Source organism: Dermacentor albipictus, unplaced genomic scaffold, assembly GCF_038994185.2.
Source record: "Dermacentor albipictus isolate Rhodes 1998 colony unplaced genomic scaffold, USDA_Dalb.pri_finalv2 scaffold_12, whole genome shotgun sequence".
Taxonomy (NCBI): Eukaryota; Metazoa; Arthropoda; class Arachnida; order Ixodida; family Ixodidae; genus Dermacentor; species Dermacentor albipictus.
In genome coordinates this window covers 12,299,823-12,322,923 of record NW_027225566.1, presented here as the reverse complement: position 1 = coordinate 12,322,923, position 23,101 = coordinate 12,299,823, and the positions used below count along the sequence as shown (strand labels likewise).

The window sequence follows — 23,101 nt, the reverse complement described above, 5'->3', positions numbered from 1 at the left end:
CAAAGGTTGCATGCTGGTTGCACAGCAGGTTGCCTTGATCTCCGGACTCGTTCGACCCTGATGCGTTGAGCCTGGTTATACGTCGTTCGCAAGAGGCCTGGCCCGAGTGTGCGGCATGGCTTGGGTAAAATTTCGAGGCAACCTGAAAAACACAGTTTCATATATTAGCACCAAAATATTCTGTACCATAGGGCAAATCTGAAGTTTACCATCTGCACATAGCAGATGATGAAAACAGACACAAGTCACCAGACTCAAGGTATATAAATGTGCAAAAGTGGAAATGAATGTGAAGAGCTGCTTATAGGATGGAATTCTTCAATTTGTCTTTTGTGGATCAATAATAGTATCTTAACATAAAGTCAAGTGTACATGACCCTCCCTATTTGTGTAAGTAGGCTATTCCGTGCCAGCTGTTTCAACCTGGCACACAGCCACTTGGAATTTCTTCTTGAAAACTGAGGGCCTTTCATTATAGAAAAAATCTCTATTTCACACAATACTAACCACAAGGCAAAGAAACAGCATTCTACTATACGCATATGGCAATGGAACTGTCGATCATACCGCCCTCGACACGCCAATCTACAAGAATTCGTCAAGCTGAATCAACCCGACGTCATAGCACTACAAGAAACGAATACGCAGAATGTCCGACTGCAAGGATACGCCACATATGCACAAACCCGACGAACTGCCATACTGGTGAAGAAAACTCTGACAGCCCAAAAACATGACATAGAGAACACCCAGATCGAACACACCTTAATCGAGGTTTTACCGGAACGAAAGACGCAGAAAAGCCTATTCGTGGCCAGCGTGTACAGCCCGCCTCGCGACCAGCTACCGGATTTCGATCACTTTGTACGAGAAATCAGGAAATCCACGAATGGACACCAACTCGCCATAGTGGGTGACTTTAACGCCTCGCACACGGCATGGGGCTATCCTACCACCACAAAGAAGGGTGCTAGAGTGCACGATGCCGCACAGCAACACAGACTCACCCTCTGGAATGATCCCTTCCAGACCACGAGAATTGGAAACAGCATCTCCAGGGACACAAACCCCGATCTTACCTTTACTGCGGACGTCCCCTGGGCAGAGTGGAGTCGACTCCAGGAAACCTTAGGTAGCGATCACCATATTCTCCAATTAGATGTAGCACACACCCGTAAACAGACCAAGACCGGAATTGCACGGCTAACCGATTGGAAATCCTTCAGGGACAAGCTAGATTCCGGAGCAAGCATAAGTGACATTGACGAGTGGCTCAAAAATGTATTAGACACAGCAGAACGTCACACCAAGATCATACGACTCGATGCCGATACACCCGCGGTCGACGCGCACCTCCTACATCTCTGGGAGGCAAGAAGTGGCCTCCTGAAGAGATGGAAGCGACAAAAGCTTAACAGAAAGCTAAAAACACGCATCGCTCTCCTTACCAAGCAGGCTCAAGACTATGCGGAACACCTCGTCAGGCAGAACTGGCGCGCTTTCTGTGACAAGCTACAGGGGACTTTGAGCACGAAGAGGACCTGGCACCTCCTACGCGCACTCCTCGCCACTGAACCCACCAAAACGAAGCAGAAGCAACATCTTCACAGTCTTATCCACAACCACGCCGGATCAGAAGAACACCTCCTGTGAGAACTACGAAAGAAACTATGCGGAGATGCACCCTCTACCGCGTCAACTCGCTGCAAAGAATACTCTGGAAAACCGAACCCAGAACTCGACCGACCCTTCACGGAGGCCGAAATCCACGTAGCCCTATCCAAGCTGACTAGAAATACTAGCCCAGGTAAAGACAGGATCGTTAACAAACACCTACGCAACCTACCGCAGCAGGCCACCGAGGCTCTCCTCCGTTACTGCAATGAGTGCTGGGAGAAAGGAGAACTGCCTGCTGTGTGGAAACACTCGGACATCACCATGATCCCCAAGGCCAACAAACCTCTCAGCTTGGAGAGCCTACGCCCGATCTCCCTCACCTCGTGCGCGGGAAAGCTTTTCGAACATATGGTGCACGACCGCATTACCCAGTACCTAGAAGACAACGACCACCTACCAGACACCATGTTCGGTTTCAGGCAGCACCTCTCAACGCAGGATGTACTCTTACAACTAAAAGAAGGCCTTCTAGATCACCTAAACAATCGAAGCAAATACTCCATAGTGGCAATAGACGTCAAGGGAGCCTTTGATAACGTTAGCCACGACGCGATCCTCAACAATCTCGAAAGCACCGGCTGCGGCACTAGGACCTACGCATACGTCAGAAACTTTCTGATGGACCGCACGGCAACAGTCGGAATCTGCAACATCCGCAGTGAAAGCTTCCTACTTCCAAACAGAGGCACTCCGCAAGGGTCGGTCATTTCACCGCTACTCTTTAACCTAGCTATGATCAAGCTACCCCCACTACTCGAGACCATACCAGATCTGCGTCACGCGATGTATGCTAATGACATCACGCTCTGGACCAGAGCTACGAACGTTGGAAGGCAAGAAAGTAGCTTACAAGAAGCTGTCGACACCATCGAAAGCTATCTCCAAAACTGCGGCCTCCGCTGCGCCCCGGAGAAGTCTGAACACCTCGTCCTGAAAGCAAGAACGAGAGGCCGACCACCCAACTATGAAGAGCCCGACCCCAGCATCACACTCAACGGGACAACAATCCCGAAAGTCGACAGCGTGCGAATACTTGGACTCCACATCCACAAAGACGGATCGGGAGCTGCCAGCCTACCGAGACTAGAACGCACCCTTTCGCAACTAACGCACCTCATCAAACGGATCTCAAGCCAAAGAAGGGGCTCCAGGAGCAAGACACTCTAAGAATAGTACAAGCGCTCCTCACCAGCCGCATCACATACGGCACGCCGTACCTGGCTTTAAAAAACGCTGAAATAGAAAAACTGAACATCATGATAAGGAAGGCAATCAAAGCCGCCCTGGGACTCCCCGCCATGGCCTCTACATCACGTCTCCTTAAGATGGGCGTCCACAACACGTGGCAAGAGCTCGCCGAAGCGCAGAAGAACAGCCAGCTGGAACGACTCAAGCTCACGCCCACAGGGAGATCAGTACTCCGAAACCTAAACTACAGCGAGACGTATGTCGCAGACACGGACAAGAAAGAGCGAATACCACCGGACGTTCGAGAGTGCATTTCCATCGCACGTGTCCCGCGTAACATGCATCCCATATATCACAAGAGTAGAAGACAGGCTAGAGCCAACGCCATCAAAAGAAGTTTCAAGCATGACCCGAATGCCCGCTACATCGATGCGGCCAAGTATCCGCATCGAAACGCGTACGCTCTGAGCGTCGTCGACTCCCAAGGCTCCGAGCTTGCATCGGCAACCATCAAGGCACGCAACCCGGAAACGGCTGAAGAAGCGGCAATCGCTCTCGCCACCACCACATGCACAGACGCAGCAATTATATTCACCGACTCTCAGGCCGCCTGCAGAAACTTCTTGAGGGGCCGCATCTCGGCCGATGCACTCAAGATACTAAAAAGACGAAGCACTCCGCTCCCGTACACCTGCGTAACGTGGGTACCCGGACACGAGGGACTAGAGGGGAACGAAGCGGCCCACGCCGCTGCCCGCGAGCACGTCAGCCGGGCTCCCCACTCACCACGCGCTCTCGGACCCGTGACAGAAGAGGCGGAGGCCGTACCCACCAACTATTCGGCCATATTGCAGCATTACAGGCTCGAGCGTCGAGTGTACCCTCCACCGCACCCTAAACTCGACAGAGAAGAAAGCCTAATCCTTAGACGCCTGCAAAGTAACACATACACGCACGGAACGATGATGCATCGCCTCTACCCGACACTCCACGGCTACCTATGCCCACTGTGGCACACTTGCTCCTGGAATGCCCGTGGCAGGAAGGCAGCGAAATGCAACCAGAAACGCAGGCAAACGACCTGTTCGAAACGTGGGAGGCCAAGCTAACCCTCGGGGACCTGGAAGACCAACGACAACTCGTCGCCAGGGCTAAGAGGGCAGTCGAAGCCAGAGGGTTCCTGGACTAAGGAGCCCTCCCACCTTAGGGTGATACCCGGCCTCGCTCGGGACACTGTTTCGTCTAATAAACGTTTCTCTCTCTCTCTCTCTCTCTCTCTGCCATAAACATTATGTCAAATTTCGTGTAATGCACCAAAGTATGCATCATAAAACGGCAGCCAGAAATTTGGTTATTTCATTAAGAGGGCCAAATTTTTAACAACGAAGAGAGGCCTTACACCAAAAACTTGACTGCTTATTAGCCACTGCTCAGTTTATTATGGCTGAATAAAAATGGACAAAATGGCTTATTAACTTTATTTTCACAAAAGTGACCTACAGCAAAAGCTGCAAATTTATGCAATCCATGTGTTTAGGACTTGTGCTGTGTGCAAGAATGGTATCAGAAAGATACATTATGCAGCAGTGCAGAGAGCAGGATGAACTTGGAAAAGAAGACAGTTTTGGTGTACGTTTATCGGCCTGCTTACCATTGAGGCAGCCCTAGTAAATTTATGCCAAATACCATGTATGAGCGTACATTGTATTCTTTTTAAATTGGTAAAGCTTTATCAAAGTAGTTTTTGTGTTAAGCAAAAAAAAAATTGTGCAAGTGGTCTCTTGCAGTTTGAAAATTTACATCGCATTTCGTCTAATACACATAGCCTCTTGGGCGCCTGAGACAAAATGCATGGACTTGAGCATCCCTGCACAGATAGCAGCAGGGAGTCTAAACTACTTCGAAGTTACGTCTTTCATTGCTGAGTGACAAGCCATTTCACTCAAAAAGACGTCACTTAATTACAGCTATTTACCTGAATCTTTCTGTCCGCTGTCAGCCTGCTGGCATCATCACTAAGGCTGCCAACTCCCTAGTGGACATAGTCGGGACATGGTGGCGGCAGGATGCAGTGGCAGAAGCCGCCAAAGGCTCCCAATTACCTAGTGGATGTAGTCAGGACAGGGTGGTGGGAGGACACAGGGGTAGGAGCCGCCAGAGTGTACCTGCAACAAATTTGCACAAATGTTCTTAGTCCTACCATGACATGATTTACAACAAAACTGAGCTGTCTGTGTAACATGGCTACCAATACAAATAGAGGTAAACAGTTAGGCCCTACGACACAACCAGAAGCCCAACAAAAAAGAAACGGTACTTATGTTTATGAAAATCCAAACAATGAAACAAAAAATGTGTAACCGGTTTGTGCATGGAAGCTCGGTTGAAACCTGAGCTCATACCATCAAGTGATCTGCTAGACAACTGCAAGCCTGCCACCTAAATATGTCATTGTAAATTATTTTTACATGCATTATGTTAATCTGCATTAATACAAGTTCAAAATCTCTTAATATAAGTAAATCACCAAACTAATTCAATTAACGAATTCCAGTGGTCGTTAATGCAACAAAGTGCAAGCTCGGAATAAAGCTGGCTAAACTGGGCAGTGAAAAATAACAATGTGGTTCTCTACATCTTGTTTTCCTGGCTTTCGGTTTAGCGCTGGAATATACAAGAATTTTGACATTCCTCATATTTCACCCTGCAAATTTTTATGCCATAATGCATAATGCAGAGGAATAATGCTTTCTTTCAACCGTAAATAGTTATAGAACAAGAAAATTCATTGGAGCCAATGTTTTGAGAAGAAAAATCTCCTTCTCTTTGTCGAAATATTGCCTCCAGCGGTCCTTGTTCTACGGCTCTTCATCAGTTCAAGTCTCTTGTCCTCCTGTGTACCTCTGTACATTCAATGTTATGTCAATGAAACTGTAATAACGGATCATTAGTAAATGTAGGTGATGAGGAACTTGGGCTTGTTGGTAGATAAGGACAGAGTAACTGCGCAACATAAAGATACGGACAAAGGAGGCTTGTGTGTGTTGTCTCCTCCAGCCATGTCCCCCCTTTGGGTGATTACTCTGTAACAATGTAAAACTGTTACCCTTTGCACAATAATAGTAAAATGCATAAAGACAGGAAAGTGGACACAAAAATTACAACAAATAGCATCATATGCTAATGAGATATGCAAAAGTGCCTGCTACGATTTGTCTCACCCATAACGTGCTGGTAAGATGGTGACTTCTGGCTGTTGCCATTTCTTGAATACCTAAAATAAAATACATTTCAAAATTATAAAAATATACAGAACAACAGCAGTAGCCGAGGACATAATGCATTGTTTAGTACAAGAAGGTAAACTAATCTCCGATACACGGCAGACGAAATTTCCTTTAAGTTAGTAGAAATATACAACACACTTCATTTCATTCAATACTGTCAGCGTTTCTTGCTACAAGAAAAAAGGTATTTCTGCATGGAAGCAGCTAAATAATAAATGGCCTTCTACTTTTACAAAATATGTTGCAGCGACTAAGCCAACTACAGCTGTATATACTTAAAATTGCTGTATGCACATCACAATAGCCAAGACAGGATAAACTTGGGTTCATATGCAGCTCAGTGGAAGGTACAACTTTGCAATCAACTCATTTCTGCTGGGCAAATATACGCACTAACATAAAACTACACATAAAAGGACCTTTTTTTTTCATAAACCACCGGACTCAATATAAAAAATCCAGTAGCAATAGTACAATTTTACCACATAACACAGCCAGGTTTTGTAAGCATAGTAGGATTTACTATATAAATGTTGCAGCATATTCATGCTTTTAAATTTTTACAACCGTGAAAATAAAGATTACGTAAAAATAATACATTATATATAGGCTTAGATTGTGAGCTAATGTGTTTTCTACTTACAGCCAAATGCACAAAAAGTTTGTTCTCTTTCAGCGCTTTGAAAGCGCCGTGTCTGTTCGCTTGTGCATGCAGCCGCTTAACCGCTCTTAAAATAGCTGTGCTGCCACATCGCCTGACACTGCCATACAGCGTTGTAGCGCTTTTATTATTCGCGGCAATATACCTAAAGCGCTAGTAAATCTTCAGAATGCACAAGCTGCCCTTTCGATTACCTGTCTTCGCCACGCGAAAGTCACACTGGTGCTAGTATTGTATATACACTTCAAGTTACACAGTACTTGATATTCTACGGATTTTTCGATGCGACAGGCCACTCGTCACTAGAGTCGTTAAGAACGGTGTTTATCCTGAGGCTTCCGTCTGCCAGTAGTATTTCCGCATACATACGCGCACGCATGTCTAAGAAACGTCTGTGAACTGCCAAGAGAAACATGGCGCAAAATGTAGCCGTACCGGAAGGGCCGAGTACGCGCCGTTTGTAAACTCGGAACAAAAGCTGATATGCTTACCTGAGACGTTAAGACAAATATGGCACAGGTCACTCCCCGCTGGTAGTCGTTCGTATGCATCTGGTCGTCTCTGTCCGTTGCGATCTCCCATATCACAATGAAAGATGCAGTGCAAACCGCAACACTTCGGGCGCTTATCGGCGATACGCTGCTGCTGGCGGCAGTCCCCTCGTCGCAATCACACAGCACGGACAGAAGCTCCCACCGTAACTTGCCACAACGTTTGGTTGCAGTCGCCCTTAACGCAGCGATTTCAGAACCACTCAACGACAACGTACTCACGCGTGATGCAGCACAAGTTCAACATGGCGTCATGCTATTGACGGCTTCGGCTTTGGATCATTTTGTATCTGCACAAGTGGGCTAAACAGTTGCGCTAGTTTCGGTTTTGTTTCCTTGCGTTGAAATAAAAACTGTTTTGCTCACTGATAATTTTACGTTACTTAAGTAATGTTTACGAATGAAACAGCCATGAATTTCACACGCGTCTTGAAATACCCGCTACGTTCACTTGGCAGAAGCAAAATTTTCTCGTCCGAGTGTGGTTGTGTTTTAAATATCTATCGCTGGGCTGTCGGAGCGTGCTCGAAGTCTGAAGACGCGGCGTAATTGTCCTTAATTTGCTTAGCTATAACGGTGCGGCGGCCCTTGATTTCTGTCGAGTGCAGTTTGCTCTAATGTAAGGTAGAACTACAAAGCCGCCCATGTTACTGAATGATCTAGTGCACCTGAAGCTGCCAGAACTCCGTTATTTCCTCCACAAGTTCTTGCGACTGTGTGCCGCTCTCACCAAATGCGAGCGTATAGTCATTTGGCGGAGATTTAGCAACACATTTTCTAGAACTATCGTTCACCGCTCTATCACGACATGGCAGCAGCGTGGTTGGTCCTTAGTAAAATTTTCTATGTATTGCGAATTTTGCGATAGCAATTATATGGACACAACCGCCGAAGTATATCTGTCGGTGTTGCCGTGAGCTTACGTATAAAGTGCGATAAGATCCTATCCTGCGCCGTTAGCTGTGCGCGTTAAAGGAAGTGTACGAAGGCGAGCCGAGATGTATAGTGCCTGGATGGGTGCCCCAAGTATCTATAGGTGGTCACGTGATAAAACGCGCGCAAGCCGGGGAAAGGAGGCGCTGGTTTAGCACGCTTCTCCTCTGGCCGTTGCTCTAGCCCGGTCTGGCGCCACTCTCGCTCTGTCTTGGAGATAATTCCCGATGGGTGCAAAGTGGGGAGGGGGGGGGGAGAGGGGAAAGGCGCTTCTATATCGCCATTTCAAGTTTCGGAGACGCTTTGAAGGACGAGGCAGCAGAAGCGTTCTGTCCGCTCTGTTCGCGCCCTTCATCACGCGGACGCTGTGGCAGCGAGTGTTCGCGGTCATTGAGTGAAATCTGTTCATGTTTGCACGTGTGCGCGTGACCCCGTGCTTGCTAATTTAGGGAGTAAGCGATTGTTTACTGCAGTTTATTCAGGCGATGAAGCTACGAACCTTGGTTCGTGCAGTTGTTCGTGCAGTGGTTCATGCAGCATTGGGGGGAAACTGCTATATTTTTGTGTTTAAATTTCTGGGGGGTTCAAAAGCAGTGCTGCGTACGCTAGTGTTTGTTTCTTGTCGCGGAACGCAACGCACTGCGGTAGCCCAGCGGCTTTGGTGTTGCGCTGCTGAGCTCGAGGTCACGGGTCCAATCACAACCGCAGCAGTCGCATTCCAATGGGGGCAGAATGCGAAAACGCGCGTATATTGTGCATTTCGTGCACGTTAAATAACCCGAGCTGCTGAAAATAAATCTGCAGTTTTCCATTACCATGCGCCTCATAACAAGATCTTGATTTTGGAACCTAAATCCTCAAAATTTAACTTTACGTAGCGCAATTACATTTACAATCGGCACTGTTGAGTGCGCCTACTGAACTTGTTATCTCGTTGCTGTGCTCTCTTTAGTAGCCAATGCTATATTTTTTAGATTTACTTATGGTCAGAATCCATTGGGACAAATCCGGGTCTTCCTTAGCATAGGAAGCCAGCTATCGCTTAAGGGTGTGATATATCAACAAACATGTTCAAGGAAAATCGATATTTAGAGTTCGATGTAATTGCAGAACATGACAAGCTTGACGAAAGAATGATACACCGCATGTCGGTAACATGTCGGTAACATCATTTCAGCATCAAACAAAACACTCGGTTTTCTAAAACGTCACCTTCGTCTTGCCCCACCACATGTTAAATTGCTCGCGTATAAATCACTTATAAGACCCAAATTAGAATATGCATGCCCCATCTGGAGCCCACTTCAAGCATATCTAATCACCGCATTGGAAGCTGTGCAGAATCGTGCTGCCCGATTCATTCATTCCTCATACTCATATGACGTCAGTGTTTCATCCTTGAAAGCTACATCCGGACTGTCACCCCTCTCTTTTCGTCGTCGCATTGCTAGCCTCACCCTTTATCACAAATTCTTTTATTCTCCTCTCAATCAAGCACCGTATATCGCCGCCGCATCACGCATATCTCACCGCACCAGTCATCCCCTTCAAGTTGCCCGCCCACTATCACGTACTACTACGTTTTCAGCCTTGTTATTTCTTCGAGCAGCCACGAACTGGAACGGCCTACCCCATGACATCGTCGCCATCGCTTCAACACCTGCTTTTCAAGAACGCGTAACAGATAATAATAATAATATTTGGGGTTTTACGTGCCAAAACCACTTTCTGATTATGAGGCACGCCGTAGTGGAGGACTCCGGAAATTTTGACCACCTGGGGTTCTTTAACGTGCAACGCGTAACAGATCACCTTCAATGTTAAATCACCATCGCTGTTTGTTTTCCTCACTACAAATGTAATCCCACCCCTTATGTAACACCCCCTGAAATGGGGGCCTTTAAGGAATGAAACTGAACTGAACTGAACTGATTACAACCAGGACAGGAACCCGAGGGCCTGCCTAAAACAGAAGACGTTATCTGGTATTTCTTCTCCTGCATTTTAATCTTTCTCTCGCCAGACTCATCTCGAATATCAGAGGAGTCGCAATCTTGCACGACGACTCTTCGCGTCCTATTAAGAGTCAAACGACCCACACACAAATGTTGACTCTTGTTTTGTGACTCTACCCGCGCGAAAATGGGTCTTCGTAAGAAAAAAGAGAGTCAAGTTGCTGTGACTCACTTTTTACTCTCTTTTTTCTTAGAGTGCTTAGTGAGTAGAAAGGCTTCTTGTATGGCATATATTATCGCGTGAGTCTCCAGAGTGGCTATGTTGGGATGGTTGGAAAATGGCCCAGCTGTTTGGATGATCGGTGCTGTCTGTCCAGGTGTATATATTGCATACGCGTATGACCCCATGTCAGAGCGTGCGGCGTCCGTGTATATCGTGATGCATTTCCTGTCTATATGGTGATGTTTTGCTTGCGCTTGACGTCGACCGTCATGAAGGTGTGGCGTCATATTTTTTGGTATGTTTGTAAATGCAGTGTTGCGTGGTAGCGGAGGGCTTTGGTTAACTGGTGTTAACTGGAAAGGGGCGATCCCTGCTCGTTTCAAGATTTCGCATCCTTGCTTCGTACAAGACAATCGCGCTACTTGTCTGTCTCGGTGTTGTTGTGTTAGTTCTGCGAAAGTGTGAAAGAGGCCCGTTTGTTGAAGGCGATCATTTGAGGTGTAAATCGGTAGGCCCAGGGCGGCCTTGTGAGGGGTGTTGAGTGAAGATTCGAGTTTTTGAGTTTGTGTTTGTTTCAGTGTTAGGAATGGGGCGGTGTACAGAAGCCTACTATACACGAGCGCAGTCACGAGCTGTGTTGCTTGTCCTTCTCTCAGTCCGTGTTTTTTGCGAATGATCCTTCGCATTAGGTGCGTGAGATTTCGGCAGTCTTTTTGATATTGTATAACGCTAGAATTAGCATTGTTGTTGTTATTTATGATAAATCCGAGTATTCGGCACGATGTAACCTTTGGTATCTGCTTGCGTAATAAGGTGAGTTGTATCAGGGCGTTTGTTTTCTTTGGTAATGTATTTGATTCATGAGGAGAAGTTCCGACTTTTCTGCTGAAGGTTCGAGTCCGGCTTTATGTAAGTGGTTAACCATGGTCTCGACGCCTTTTTGGAGGGTCGTTTCGACGTTCCCTGGAGATCCGGTTTCGCACCATAGGGTAATATCGTCGGCGTAGAAAGTGTGGTGAATATTAGGGATTGTAGATAGCTGCCTTGATAGCGCTGTCATGCAAAGATTAAAGAGGGTGGGGATATAATCGATCCTTGAGGTGTTCCACGGGAAATATTGATGGGGGAGGAAAGAGACTGCGCTGCCTTGAAGCGTGCTGTCCTGCCTTTGAGGAAACTGCGTATGTAATTGTACATGTTGGCGCCGCATCCACTGTCATGAACAGATTTGAGTACATGATCATGTGTGACATTATCGAATGCCTTTTTTATATCTATTGCCAGAAGGGCTTGGGTCTGTGCGGTCTTTGGCTGCAGAAGCGTGTTCTGTAGTATGAGAAATAATTCCTGTGTAGAAATGTTCTTGCGATAGCCTATGAGCTGGTGCGGAAAATGTTTCGTGTTATCCAAATGTTCTTATAGTCTGTTTAGTGCAAGTCGTTCCATTGTTTTGCCCATACATGATGTTAAGGATATGGGTCTGAGGTTGCAAAGCGTGGCTTTTTTCCCTGGTTTTGGGATCATGGAAATGTGTGATGTTCTCCATTCGTCTGGGAGGGTGCCCGTTTTCCAATGCTCATTTATGTGCGAGAGAAGCGTTTCTTTATCTTCGTCGGGCAGATTACGCAGAAGAGTATATGTGATGCCGTCAGGACCCGGCGCCGTCGCCCTATTATTTTGCAGCAATGCTATGTTTAGTTCTGCCATAGTGAAGTCGGCACCGATGTTGTCGTTTGGGGGGCCCGTATAGTCTGTGTACAGTGACTGATGTGCCGCAGGTATGTAAAGGGTCCGAAGTTCATCAAATGTTTTGTTTATACCTTGTGTACTGGCGTGTTTCTCTATGGTAGGGATCACTTGTTTCTTTGTGCCGAGCAGGGCTCGCAAAAGATGCCACGTGTGTTTTTTGCCTAACGTATTCTGGATGCTATCGCAAATTTGGTTCCATTCTGTCTGTTCGAGCGTCCGGGAATGATTGATCGCTTGAATAGTTATATCATCTACCTTTCTACGAAGCTGATTGTTATGCGGTTGCTGGGATAAGACTCTCAATAGCTTTTTGCGTTTTTTCCAGACGCGTGTGAGGTGCGGGTCGGGCCGGTCTGCTGGCGCTGACGTCGTGTGCGTGTCTGTAACTGCTGTCTTAGTTTCTATGAGGCCTTTAGCCCACGTGTCCAAGTCAAGCCCTGTGTCAGTGTTATTATGCCTCAGTTTCCGGAATTTGTCCCAATTTGTGAAGGTGACTGTAGCGCGGCGCTTTCGAGGCGTCATGTGTATAATGATGTTTATTATGTCGTGGTCGCTAGTTAGGTTTTCATGGGTGTTCTCCCAGCTCGTAGCATATTCACCTTTGTGCAACGCGAGGTCCGGTGTAGTAGGAAATTGATTTTGCGCCCCTGTGCGAGTTGTTACCCCCGGAGTGTTGAGAACTGTGTACTGAAATTTGTTTATGTTGTCTTCCAGCAACCTGCCCGTTTTCGTGTTCGCCTTGTATCCCCATGATGTGTTGGGCGCATTGAAATCTCCCATGATGAAAATATCATGTGTCTTCTCATCTTTTTTAGCGTGCTTGAAGATCTGACTAAGGTTGTACATTGATTTGGTGGATTGTAGACGTTGTACAGCTTGGCAGGTCGCTGTGAGTTGTCCGGGTATATTGTGGTTATTAAGACATACTTTGCTAAACAGTCTGGTGCTATTTCCGTGTAGTGTTTAATGTTATGTTTTACGTACGTCGAAATCAATGGTAGGTCGTATTCATTGTGCGCTTAATGTGTAGCTGTGTATCCTGGTATGTTCTGTTCTTTGTATGTTTCTTGCAGAAGTAACACATGTGGTGGGTTTTTCAATTTTAGGAAGTATTGCCTCATTATTGCTTTTTTGTTACTGAGACCGCGGCAGTTCCACTGCCAAACGCAAAAGTTTCCGTCCCTTACTTCTGCCATGGATTAGCGACCTTTGCGGTCTTAGACTGGGTGCTGGAGGTGTCGATTGGGTCATCAGGAAGTTGTCTCTTTTGCGAATGAGACATGTGGTCCATGTTTTCGTAGCTAAGGTCTTCATCTGGAAGAAGGCGCTTAAGCATGCGGTCTACTCGTTGTTCCAGCAGGGTTAGGCGTGGTGCGCCACCGAGCGATTTGCAACGGTGAGGGTGCCGTCGGTGCCAGAATGACCACTCCATGGTCATTGATTGGCCGCTTCGCCGTATGGCTGCCGCAAAATCGGGTCCCGAACCCATCCTCTCTACGGCAAGGAAATCTCGCCGCTCCCGACCTCAAAGCCGGACTATGTGACTCGCAGATGCTACGTCAACTGCTCTCTGCTATAGCGCTGTGCATGTCTCGTTTAGTCAGGTGCCAGGGTTAGCTCGGTTACAGTGTTCTAAAAGCCTGTAGCATAGAGAAAGGAATTCTATATGCCTGTAGCTCGGTAATATATAGTGGATGGCTATACTCAGTCGCTCGGTTCCGCAGACTCCGTAATCGGCATTTCATCGCTACTCATCATGCGTCACGTTTTTGTGATAGTGTGCTATGACGTCAATATTTTTGTTCCTCCATTGTCACGTCATCACAGCCGCGCTAGCGATGGATCTCAACCACAGGAAGGAGCTTTTAATGACTTTTTGCATCTGAATTAAAATTAGTTTCAAATGTTTGCAGCGTCAAATACCTCGTTGTGGGTGTGCTCACATAGAGACGCAGTCTACAACATGCTTTTTATATCCTCAAAATTTGGTTTCTCAGCCCCTTTAAGAAATAAAATGTTTGTAATTTTAGTTGCTGTATTTTAACGCATTCGACTGAGGGAAATTGTAGGCGCAAGCATCCGCCGCATGTTTGTATTCTACGGAGGATAGAAACCTCATGTCCGAAGGAGGAGGCACGCCCTTGACGCACCCGCGAAAGGCATGGCTAGCAGCTCAAGCAAATGTGCACATAGACAGCGGCACAGACACGGTATTGCTAAGTTTCGATAAGATATTAATAACACGCGGCACTCGCGCGTTTCGTTGTGTAGCATTCTGGACTTGAAACGCGGAAGCAGTGGGCCGCGCAGGGCGCGTTCATCTTGACATATGCGTCTTTTTCTCGACATATTTTGCACCTGCTGTTTTTGCGCGTTCCATGCTATCTCCGTTCATTGACTGCCGTCGAGCAAACTAGAGTAAAACTCGTGCGAAGGAGGAACTCGGCGCATCCTGCATAGCACGGCTGATGTACGGCAGGTGTTTATGACACCACAATTCCGGACAGTCCAACATTTTTGTTTCTGCCTCGGGATTGTTCGCGTTCTTTTCGCCAAACGCAACACAAATATTCGACAAGGCTTAACTATCCACATGTACGCAGCGTCTCAGTCACTACTAATTTCGAGAACCTCTACAATGACAACGTACACACGGTATGTCAAAACGTTATTGACGGCATTACAAATGCGATAGAAGAATCGCGGTACGCTTCACGACACAGCTATGATTACGCCATATGTCCGTGGGTGAATCAGTCGATAATTGCCTTACTGAGAAGGAAAGACAACTATTATAATAAATTAAAACATAACAAAACTAACAACTACTGCACAAGCCGGTTAAAATTTTTTCGAAAGAAATCAGCTATGCTAATTCGCAAATCAAAGAAGGTCTATTATACGAACTTGATAAGGCGAATACATGGAAATGGTAGGCAAATATAGAAAATAGTAAGAGATGTAGTAGGATTACAGGATAAACAGTATGTTACTCCCGAAAATCTGTCCCCTCAGATTGCTAATGACTTGAATATTTATTTCTGAAAAATTGGTGACAATATATCTAAACACTCTTTATTTCCAATTCCCACAACCAGGGTCCAGAGAAACGTCGACAGTGGTTCTTCGTTTTGTGAAGGAACTCTTGGGGAAATAAAAAGTATCGTAGGCAAATTATCGGCTAATAAGGCATCCGGACTTGATGGCATTCGAGTTAGGATATTGAAAAAATTTTATTGATGTCTTATGCGTGCCCCTTTGTCACGTGTTTAACCATGCGATAAGTAGTATTGTTTACCCAAATATACTGAAAGCGTCAAAGGTTATCCCTGTGTAACAAACTGGTGATCCGAACCATCCGAGTAGTTACAGACCTATTTCAATTCTTAGCTGGGTAACACACTATTTGAAAGCTAATTGTACTACAGTTAAATGCATTTCTTGTAAGCAATAACGTTATCTGCCCGCAGCAGCATGGTTTTCTTGCAGGTAGATCTACCTCAATCGCAGTATTAATGCTTTTGCGTTCCCTTAACTCTACCCTTATGAAGAATAACACTGCTGTGTCAATTTTTCTTGATATAAGAAAGGCATTCGATACAATCTGTCACTCCATACTGTTAGAAAAACTGGAATCTCATGGCATCGTTGGAAACGTGCTTCAACTGATTCACGGCTACTTTAAGGCACGAAGGCAACAAATGGTAATTAACAAACATAATTCTGCTTCTACCGATATCATATGGGGTGTACCGCAAGGCTAAGTTTGAGGGCCTATTCTGTTCTCATTATACAGAAATTATTTGCCGGACGCACTTTACCTGTCAAACGTTTTGATGTACGCTGACGACACCGCCTTAGTGTACTCAGGCGACTCACTCTCGTCATTACAAGACACTATATCTGGTGAACTGCTAAATGTAGCTAAATTGTTTTCAGAAATTAGACTCGCCCTAAATACCGATAAAACTAAATATATCATATTTCACTCTAATAGGAAAATAGTAGACTACAGTGAGTTCACTTTGACTCAATCGAACCGAACTCTGGATTGTCTTGATTCATTTAAATATTTAGTTGTTACTTTAGACAGTCACTTGCACTGGAGAGAACAAATTAGCGTTGTATGTAGAAAACTCGCGTTCCGCTGTTACACATTGCCCCGTGCCCGGCAATATTTTCCTCATGCTTTGCTTCGTTGAGTGTACTTTTCTTTGTTCCATACCCACATGAGCTATTGTTGTGAAATATGGGGCCTAACATATAAAACTAACTTAACACATATAGTGTGGTTGCGAAAACGCGCCCTAATAATAATAGCATTTTGCTCAGTTCATCACCCAAGTAGCCTTCTGTTTACTGACCTTCGTATTCTTTCTTTCACGGCGTTAAGATCACTTGTTTAGATCACAAAATACTCAACACCAACTTGCCCTTACACAAAACCATATTTAACTTCCCACTTGCAAACACCAGACAAGCAACTAACGTTAACTTAACGTCTTTCGTATTCCGCTGCGCATTCGCTCTTTCACGCTTTTCTGCGCTCGTTCGCTCGTTTACGCCACCACCGCCGACACTCACCGCAGGAACGGGCGCCTAAGAGGGGCGCCCTAAAAAAATGGCAACCAGAGCAAGCACTTTGCTTACCAAATAGAATTCCGAATAAGTTTACAACAATAAAGTTAAATTTACTTAGATGCACTAACAACACTGCATTACGTCAGTTATCAGTCCTGTTCAACCCCACTTATTCTTTGACTATAATACATCTTCCGTTTTACCGCTTGGTTACGATCCAAGTAGTTGTGGGTGAAAAAAAAAATACATGAAGACGAAATCGTGAATGCAAGGATAGTCCGTTTTCCAAATATGCAAAGGGAAACCTCTCTATTTCTAATTTTAATTTTAAAACTGTGGCGCCTGCCTTTCCTTAGCACTTATTTCACATACCTTCCAGAATGGGCCTGAGAAATGGATCCTTATTATAACTGCCGTCATCCCACACACTGATGTACACAATGAGACGAATGCCTCTGCCATCGATCTCAAATTACTCATACATTGTGTCAACCAACTTTACTCCATCCTTGAAAATGTATTCTTCTCATCATGTACCAAATCCTCTTTTATCACACACTGCGTTCTCCTTCCTTTGACAGCCGCTTCGTAAGTCTAATAGACCAATAGGTAACTATTGTGCGTATTGCCTGACTTCCGCAAACTCTTTTCTTATTCTGGAGCAAAATTTATGCTACTTGCGTGAGCTCTCCAATAAGTATGCCAGCATATTCCTGTCCGCTAATGTAACGGTTCATAGCACACGTTGTGAAACTGTTACAATAGGCCTGTGCTTCTTTTCAAGTGTATTTTTTATCCTCCAGGTTTTGTCCCTGCTAAAAAGGATACACTACATGTCGTTGTTTTAAACGTCATCAGCGCACTCTCATTCATAACTTTAGTTTACCTGGCTTACTCACTCTAATCCAGGTTTTATCGTCAAGATATTTCCTTGATCAGTCCATATCTTCACAGCTATCAAAAGCTCAGCCAAGTTACCAACCGCAAGCTGCACATCAAGGTAAACAACGCACATGGTGTCACGAAATATACCAATGGGACAGATGCGCTGTCTCTCTCATATGTCTTCTCTATTTGCCTTGTTGGATAAAAACCGACTAGCACAACATAAAACGCTAATGCATCAAGTATTCTTGTCTCTCTGCACAAGTGCCTTCTGTTTGAAATGTCAGAATTACTTTCATATCATAGGCACGTGCATATATACAGTCGACACCTCATGCCTTGCTGCACTGGCAAGACGATAAAATTGCGGCAGCTATGCAGATACCTTCCGCCTAAACCATCCGTCGCTGCCCGCAGAGCCGTTGCCAGCAGCGGCGCAGTAATTGCTCGCCAGTGCTGGCTGCTTCTCGGCAAACCTGCTGGCGATGTGCGAGAAGACGTCCTGGTCGGGAGCCTTTGGCCCCTGCTTCTCGTCCAGCTCCTCGGGCACCTGTGTGGGATCTTCCGTGAGCAGCACTCCGCTCAGCACGAGCCGGTCACTGCTGCGTGTGCCGCTGTACGCGGGACTGACGCTGGTCTCATCTCGCAGAGAGGCATCGATGTTCAGCAGCCGGACGAGGTCACTGCCAGCGTCCGAGACGCATACCTAGTGCCATGGAGAAAGAAAAAGATAGGACGGAGCATTATGTCACACAGCCAGCCTTGGCAAGCGAATGCTCTGTGAAGTCACAGTGGCGCCCCAACACGTCGCCTCTCGCGTCGAGATCGCGGAGGAAATTCGAGATTTGCCGAGACATTTGGTTACCGGTAGTTTTTATTCATTGCGCGCTCGGCCGGCAGCTGATAGCTGCTCCCATGGAGGCCTCCGTGGCTGCTCTACCTGTATCTCTGGTCGGATTTTTCCCTGGATGCTTGTTCTGCTTCCATCTTTCCTGCAAAGCATGTGTTCCGCACTTTGGCCGAGTTGTGAGAGGTTCACACTGCAACGTCAGCGCATTTAGGCTACAGCTATACTTCGGCCGAAGTAAAGAGACCGTTGTGAGCGATAGTAAGCTACATGTATTTGCCACGTTTTTGACCGAGGCCATGCCTGTGTGTACTTTGCCCTGTTATGCGAGCTTTATTGATTTGCATTGCCCCTGGATCAGTGGCGCCTTACGCATGAGGGTTTTTATGCATGCGACTGATCGAATTGTGTGAGCGAAGTCATCCTTGATGCCAAACGGGGTGGAGCTTATTGCCTGAGATTACGCTGACTCCCGCTATAAATGGTGAGTGGCGTTTTCTACCTACGTGCTACGCTGTTTTCTCGTGAAACCTGGTGCATTGTAAATTTATCTACTGCGAAGAAAAGCAACAACTACTGCAAGCAGCGCTTGTTTCAGCTTTTGGCGTTTGAGACCGATATAAGGCCGGGTCATGCGGTCTCCGCTATGTTCCCAAGAACTGGCTCTGCTTTGAACACTGCGTACTGCGAGCACGAACAAACGGTTTGTCATCGGACGCATACGATGTTATTAGAAAAAATTGAGGTTTTACGTGCCAAAACCATTATCTCATTATGAGGCACGCCGAAATGGAGGACTCCGAAATAATTTGGGTTGCCTGGAGTTCTTTAACGTGCACCAAAATCTAAGTACACGGGTGCTTTTGCATTTCGCCCCCGTCGAAATGGAGCCGGCGTGGTCGGGACTCGATCCCGCGATGACGTGCTTAACAGCCCAACACCATAGTCACTATAAACAACCACGGTGGGTAAACGAGAACATGTATCGGCGTAGGACAGAGAACGGTGCACTCCAACTAAAACTAAAACTTGCTGTTTAGCCTCTCTTTATAGATTAAGGATATGCATGCTTAGCTGCTGAAATGACAACAGACATTACTATGCAATTTACTGCGACACGAACAGCAGCGCATACACCGAAAAATCAGTGGGCAGTGTAGCAACGCCGCGCCCCTTTCGGAAAGGCCTGCAACATTTGCCTTCAACTTCCGACACGCTTGAGAGGCTTTCTCTCTGATACGGCTCGCCGAACGTACACGCATTCGATGCCACAATCCAGAAACTTCAGCGCGGCATTAAGCGAAAGTGCTGTGGTGGTAGCCATGGTTTGTTTATTTGAAGAGCTTCAAATTGTTTCGAATGTGTAGCGAAAAAAAAAAGAAACAACCTGGAGTACTAAAACCTACCGCGGGCTCTGGCGTTTTTATGACCTGTTGGGCCACCACAACGGATTCAATCGCGTTGTAGTTTACTCCTTCGTATTATCTCCTTCCTCCATGCCTAGCGCCCATCGGTGAAGATCGTATACAATTAGACATACCCTTTAAAAAAGTTGGCCGTATTGTTACTGTGTTCATATTTCTAAAAGCTCTAGAGCTGTTGCAATACGGGAAGGACAGCAAGTAGACACATTCCATTATACCGGGGTTGATCACTTTTAAGTTTTTTTGAATTTTTTTAAATGTCACCCGTCGCAGATAACATGATTCTGGTACTTGAACTGTATTATTCAGCCAGGCGGACAGTACTCGCACGAGAAATCGAAACACATGTCCACCTAATTAACAAAAATCAGTAATTAACTTCATAATTACTTTACGGCACGTAGTGCGCGTTATGAATTCTAACCGGCTTGTTTTCGAGGCGTCTGCACTTCGAGTTAACTTAGAGAATAATATTATCTTTCAGATATGTGATATCACACTCGCTTTAAGAATGCGCTATTGTTCCACGCCGATCTTTAAAGAAAGTTCTTTTATGCATGTAAGCACAAAGGTAACTGGAACGCCCATGTAATTCGTCCGACGCTTTGCGAAAAAAAATCGCTAAACTGGTGTCAGAAGATCTGGTGGTGTCTAAGGGATACGCCTTGCAAACCTACCGGCTACAATTCGTAAATAGCACTATGTGCCATCAAGTAATTAGGAAGTGAATTATTAATTTTTGGTAATTAGTAGATTATGTATTTCGATTATTCTTGGTAGTAATGTCCGCCTCTTCGAATAAGGAAACTCAACAACAAGATTGATGCTATTGTTCCCACGCGATCTTTGAAGAGTCCATAAAACGTAAAAACGACCCCCCCCCTCCCCCGTAACCTGTTCACTTCAATACAAACATTTTAGTCTGCGTTGTCTCGGGTAATCTCTATTGACTCGTTCTGCAGTGCATTTATGAAAATAATTTTATAGCGCACCCTGAATGAAGAAAAATGATAAAGTGGCTCCCGTCAAGAAAAAAAAAATTTGCGCTTGTGCCGCTCTTACGAGCATTTTTGTGAATTTCGCAACAGTGAAAGCGCAGTCGTCCACATCCACTACTGACATACGCCTGACGTCAACAGGCGCCACCGAGTAGCCCAATAAAGTTTAGAATGCCGGAGGCACGAAGAACAAAGCTTCAGAAATTTGCCGCCCGGCTCACCTGGTGGAAACTAGTGGACCGGTAACCGGCAAAGTGGAACACCAGGTGGAGTTCAGTGTGCTTCAATAGCGCGGCCACCTCAGGGTCGGAGGCGCGCCTTTCGAGCAGGTGCCTGGCGAAGCGGACCAGCATGCCAGCGCCCGCTGGGAAGCCGGCGCTAAGCTGCACACGAGGTACGAGGAAAGCCCTCGAAGAGGCGTGCTCCGACACCACCAGCGCGTAGACGGGAGCGGCCGCGTCGCCACCACCGGAGACAGTGTCCAGGCGCGTGGCGTCCGGATGGGCGGCTAGCAGCGAGCGTAGCACGTCCAGCTTGGCGGGCGTACTCTTGTACGCGAACTGGTTCATCTGGACACCAGGCAGCCGAGAAGTTGCTTCTTCGGCTTTTTAAGAGAAAGGCGCACCGAATGCATTGCGCTGTGCCAAAGCCAGCCATCGAATTGGCGAACGAGGATCTCTGTAAGTTTGTCTCGAAACAAAAACCGAAAATAAGATCAAGATACGCCTGGAAGGCGAACAGAGCGTGCTACCACGTGGTTTCACTATCACGCATGAGTGCTTAGCAATGAGATACCGCAGTAGGAGAGGTTGAGAAGTAAACTAATCCAGTAGAAGGATATCACACGATGTACATAGATATCCGATGGTCTCTACATCGAGTATGAGAGTCTACTGATGGCACATACACACGCCACAGGTGTGCAATTGTGGGATAATGCATATCTCGTGCGTTCACGTCCGAGGCTCAGCTGCACTTGCGCTTCGAAATCCCAAGTTAAAATATAAAAAATGCTCTTACAACAAAAAACACATGTGCATACCAAGCGGGCCAGCCGTCACGGGCTATGCGGTTGTAATTATTGCGTAGCTCTTGCACTAAACAACTGCGTGGTGCAGCAATTTGTCAGTTTTCTTTGTATTTTGAGTGTACTCTGTACACTACTGGTCATCTTATTACTCTCTGAGGCGCACAATGTCGCGGTAGCTTCAACGTCAAACTGTCATGAATACGTAACCAAAAACGAAGAAAGGATACTTGGGACTGCTTTTAAAAGACCGATTATAGCGAGTTGTCAGCAGTCACTGGGAAAGTAGGCCACGCATTGATAATACCATTAGCAGTCATTGACACCGTGCTAACAGTTTTTTGGGTGTAAGCGGGGTTGATCATATGGAAAAGACGAGATACTTGCGTAACTCATGTTGTCCTCCATGTCCTCTTCTTCCGCAAGCCCCTTGTGCTCATTCGCCGCTGTTGTTTCTTCTTCAGAGGCTGCCGTAGAATCCTTATCTGGGGTCTGGGTGGTGGTGCTTGCTGTGGACGTACTGCCTCCTGTGACCTCCTGTGTCCCCACTGCGAAAAAAGTAGCGATGAATACAAGCGCAGCCGTGGTTTTGCGTCCACATGACACCATTACGAGGAATGCTTCAAGGGGACGCTTGCTTGCTTGCTTGCTTGGCTTCGAAAGTGGCTCATACCCACTATAGCGGATTGGACAAGGATCAGGTGGTTTATGAAAATGATAATAAGAGTTTAACACAAGCACTATTGAGAAATTTCGAATAGCTGGAAAGAATAAGTTCAGATAAAATTTAAGAGTTTAGTAAGGAAATCGTGCTGATTCAATTCCATATATATGACAACAGCTGCACCGATATGGTTATGAAAATTACACAAAGTAGAGGCCTTTAAAGATGGAATATAGGGAATCATTAAATTCAAACCGGCAATAAGAAATTTTCCCTTTAAAGTGTGTTTTCTTCATCATTAAAATCTGCGACATCACAGGAAAAGGTGTTCTATTGTTTCGTTCTAACGACAGTATGAGCACATGGAGGAGGGCGCCAGACCAGATGGATGCATATAATAGTTTAATGGAGGTATTCGACATCGAAATTTGGTAAACAGCAGTCCAATTTT

The 23,101-nt window shown here is 46.0% G+C and overlaps 1 protein-coding gene and 1 long non-coding RNA gene across 4 annotated transcripts in view; both read right to left on the bottom strand.

The window, feature by feature from the left end:
• Positions 1-22,642, bottom strand: part of LOC139051492 (adipocyte enhancer-binding protein 1-like) — a 297,433-nt gene extending 274,791 nt beyond the window's left edge. For 2 of the 3 annotated variants that reach the window (XM_070528468.1, XM_070528466.1), the window contains exons 1-3: positions 22,374-22,642; positions 21,181-21,528; positions 18,076-18,396 (exon numbers count right to left, since the gene is read on the bottom strand). In XM_070528468.1, coding sequence (XP_070384569.1) covers positions 18,076-18,396; positions 21,181-21,528; positions 22,374-22,595 — 891 coding nt within the window. In that variant the 5' untranslated portion in view covers positions 22,596-22,642. The remainder of the gene's footprint in view (positions 1-18,075; positions 18,397-21,180; positions 21,529-22,373) is intronic. The other variant, XM_070528467.1, reaches the window with a different exon arrangement.
• On the bottom strand, positions 52-7,332 carry LOC139051478 (uncharacterized). The gene is made up of 4 exons (XR_011509385.1): positions 7,305-7,332; positions 6,087-6,139; positions 4,841-5,030; positions 52-142 (listed from the first exon to the last, which is right to left on the bottom strand). It is a non-coding gene; the product is annotated as an uncharacterized lncRNA (long non-coding RNA).
• Positions 22,643-23,101: the final 459 nt, after the last annotated feature.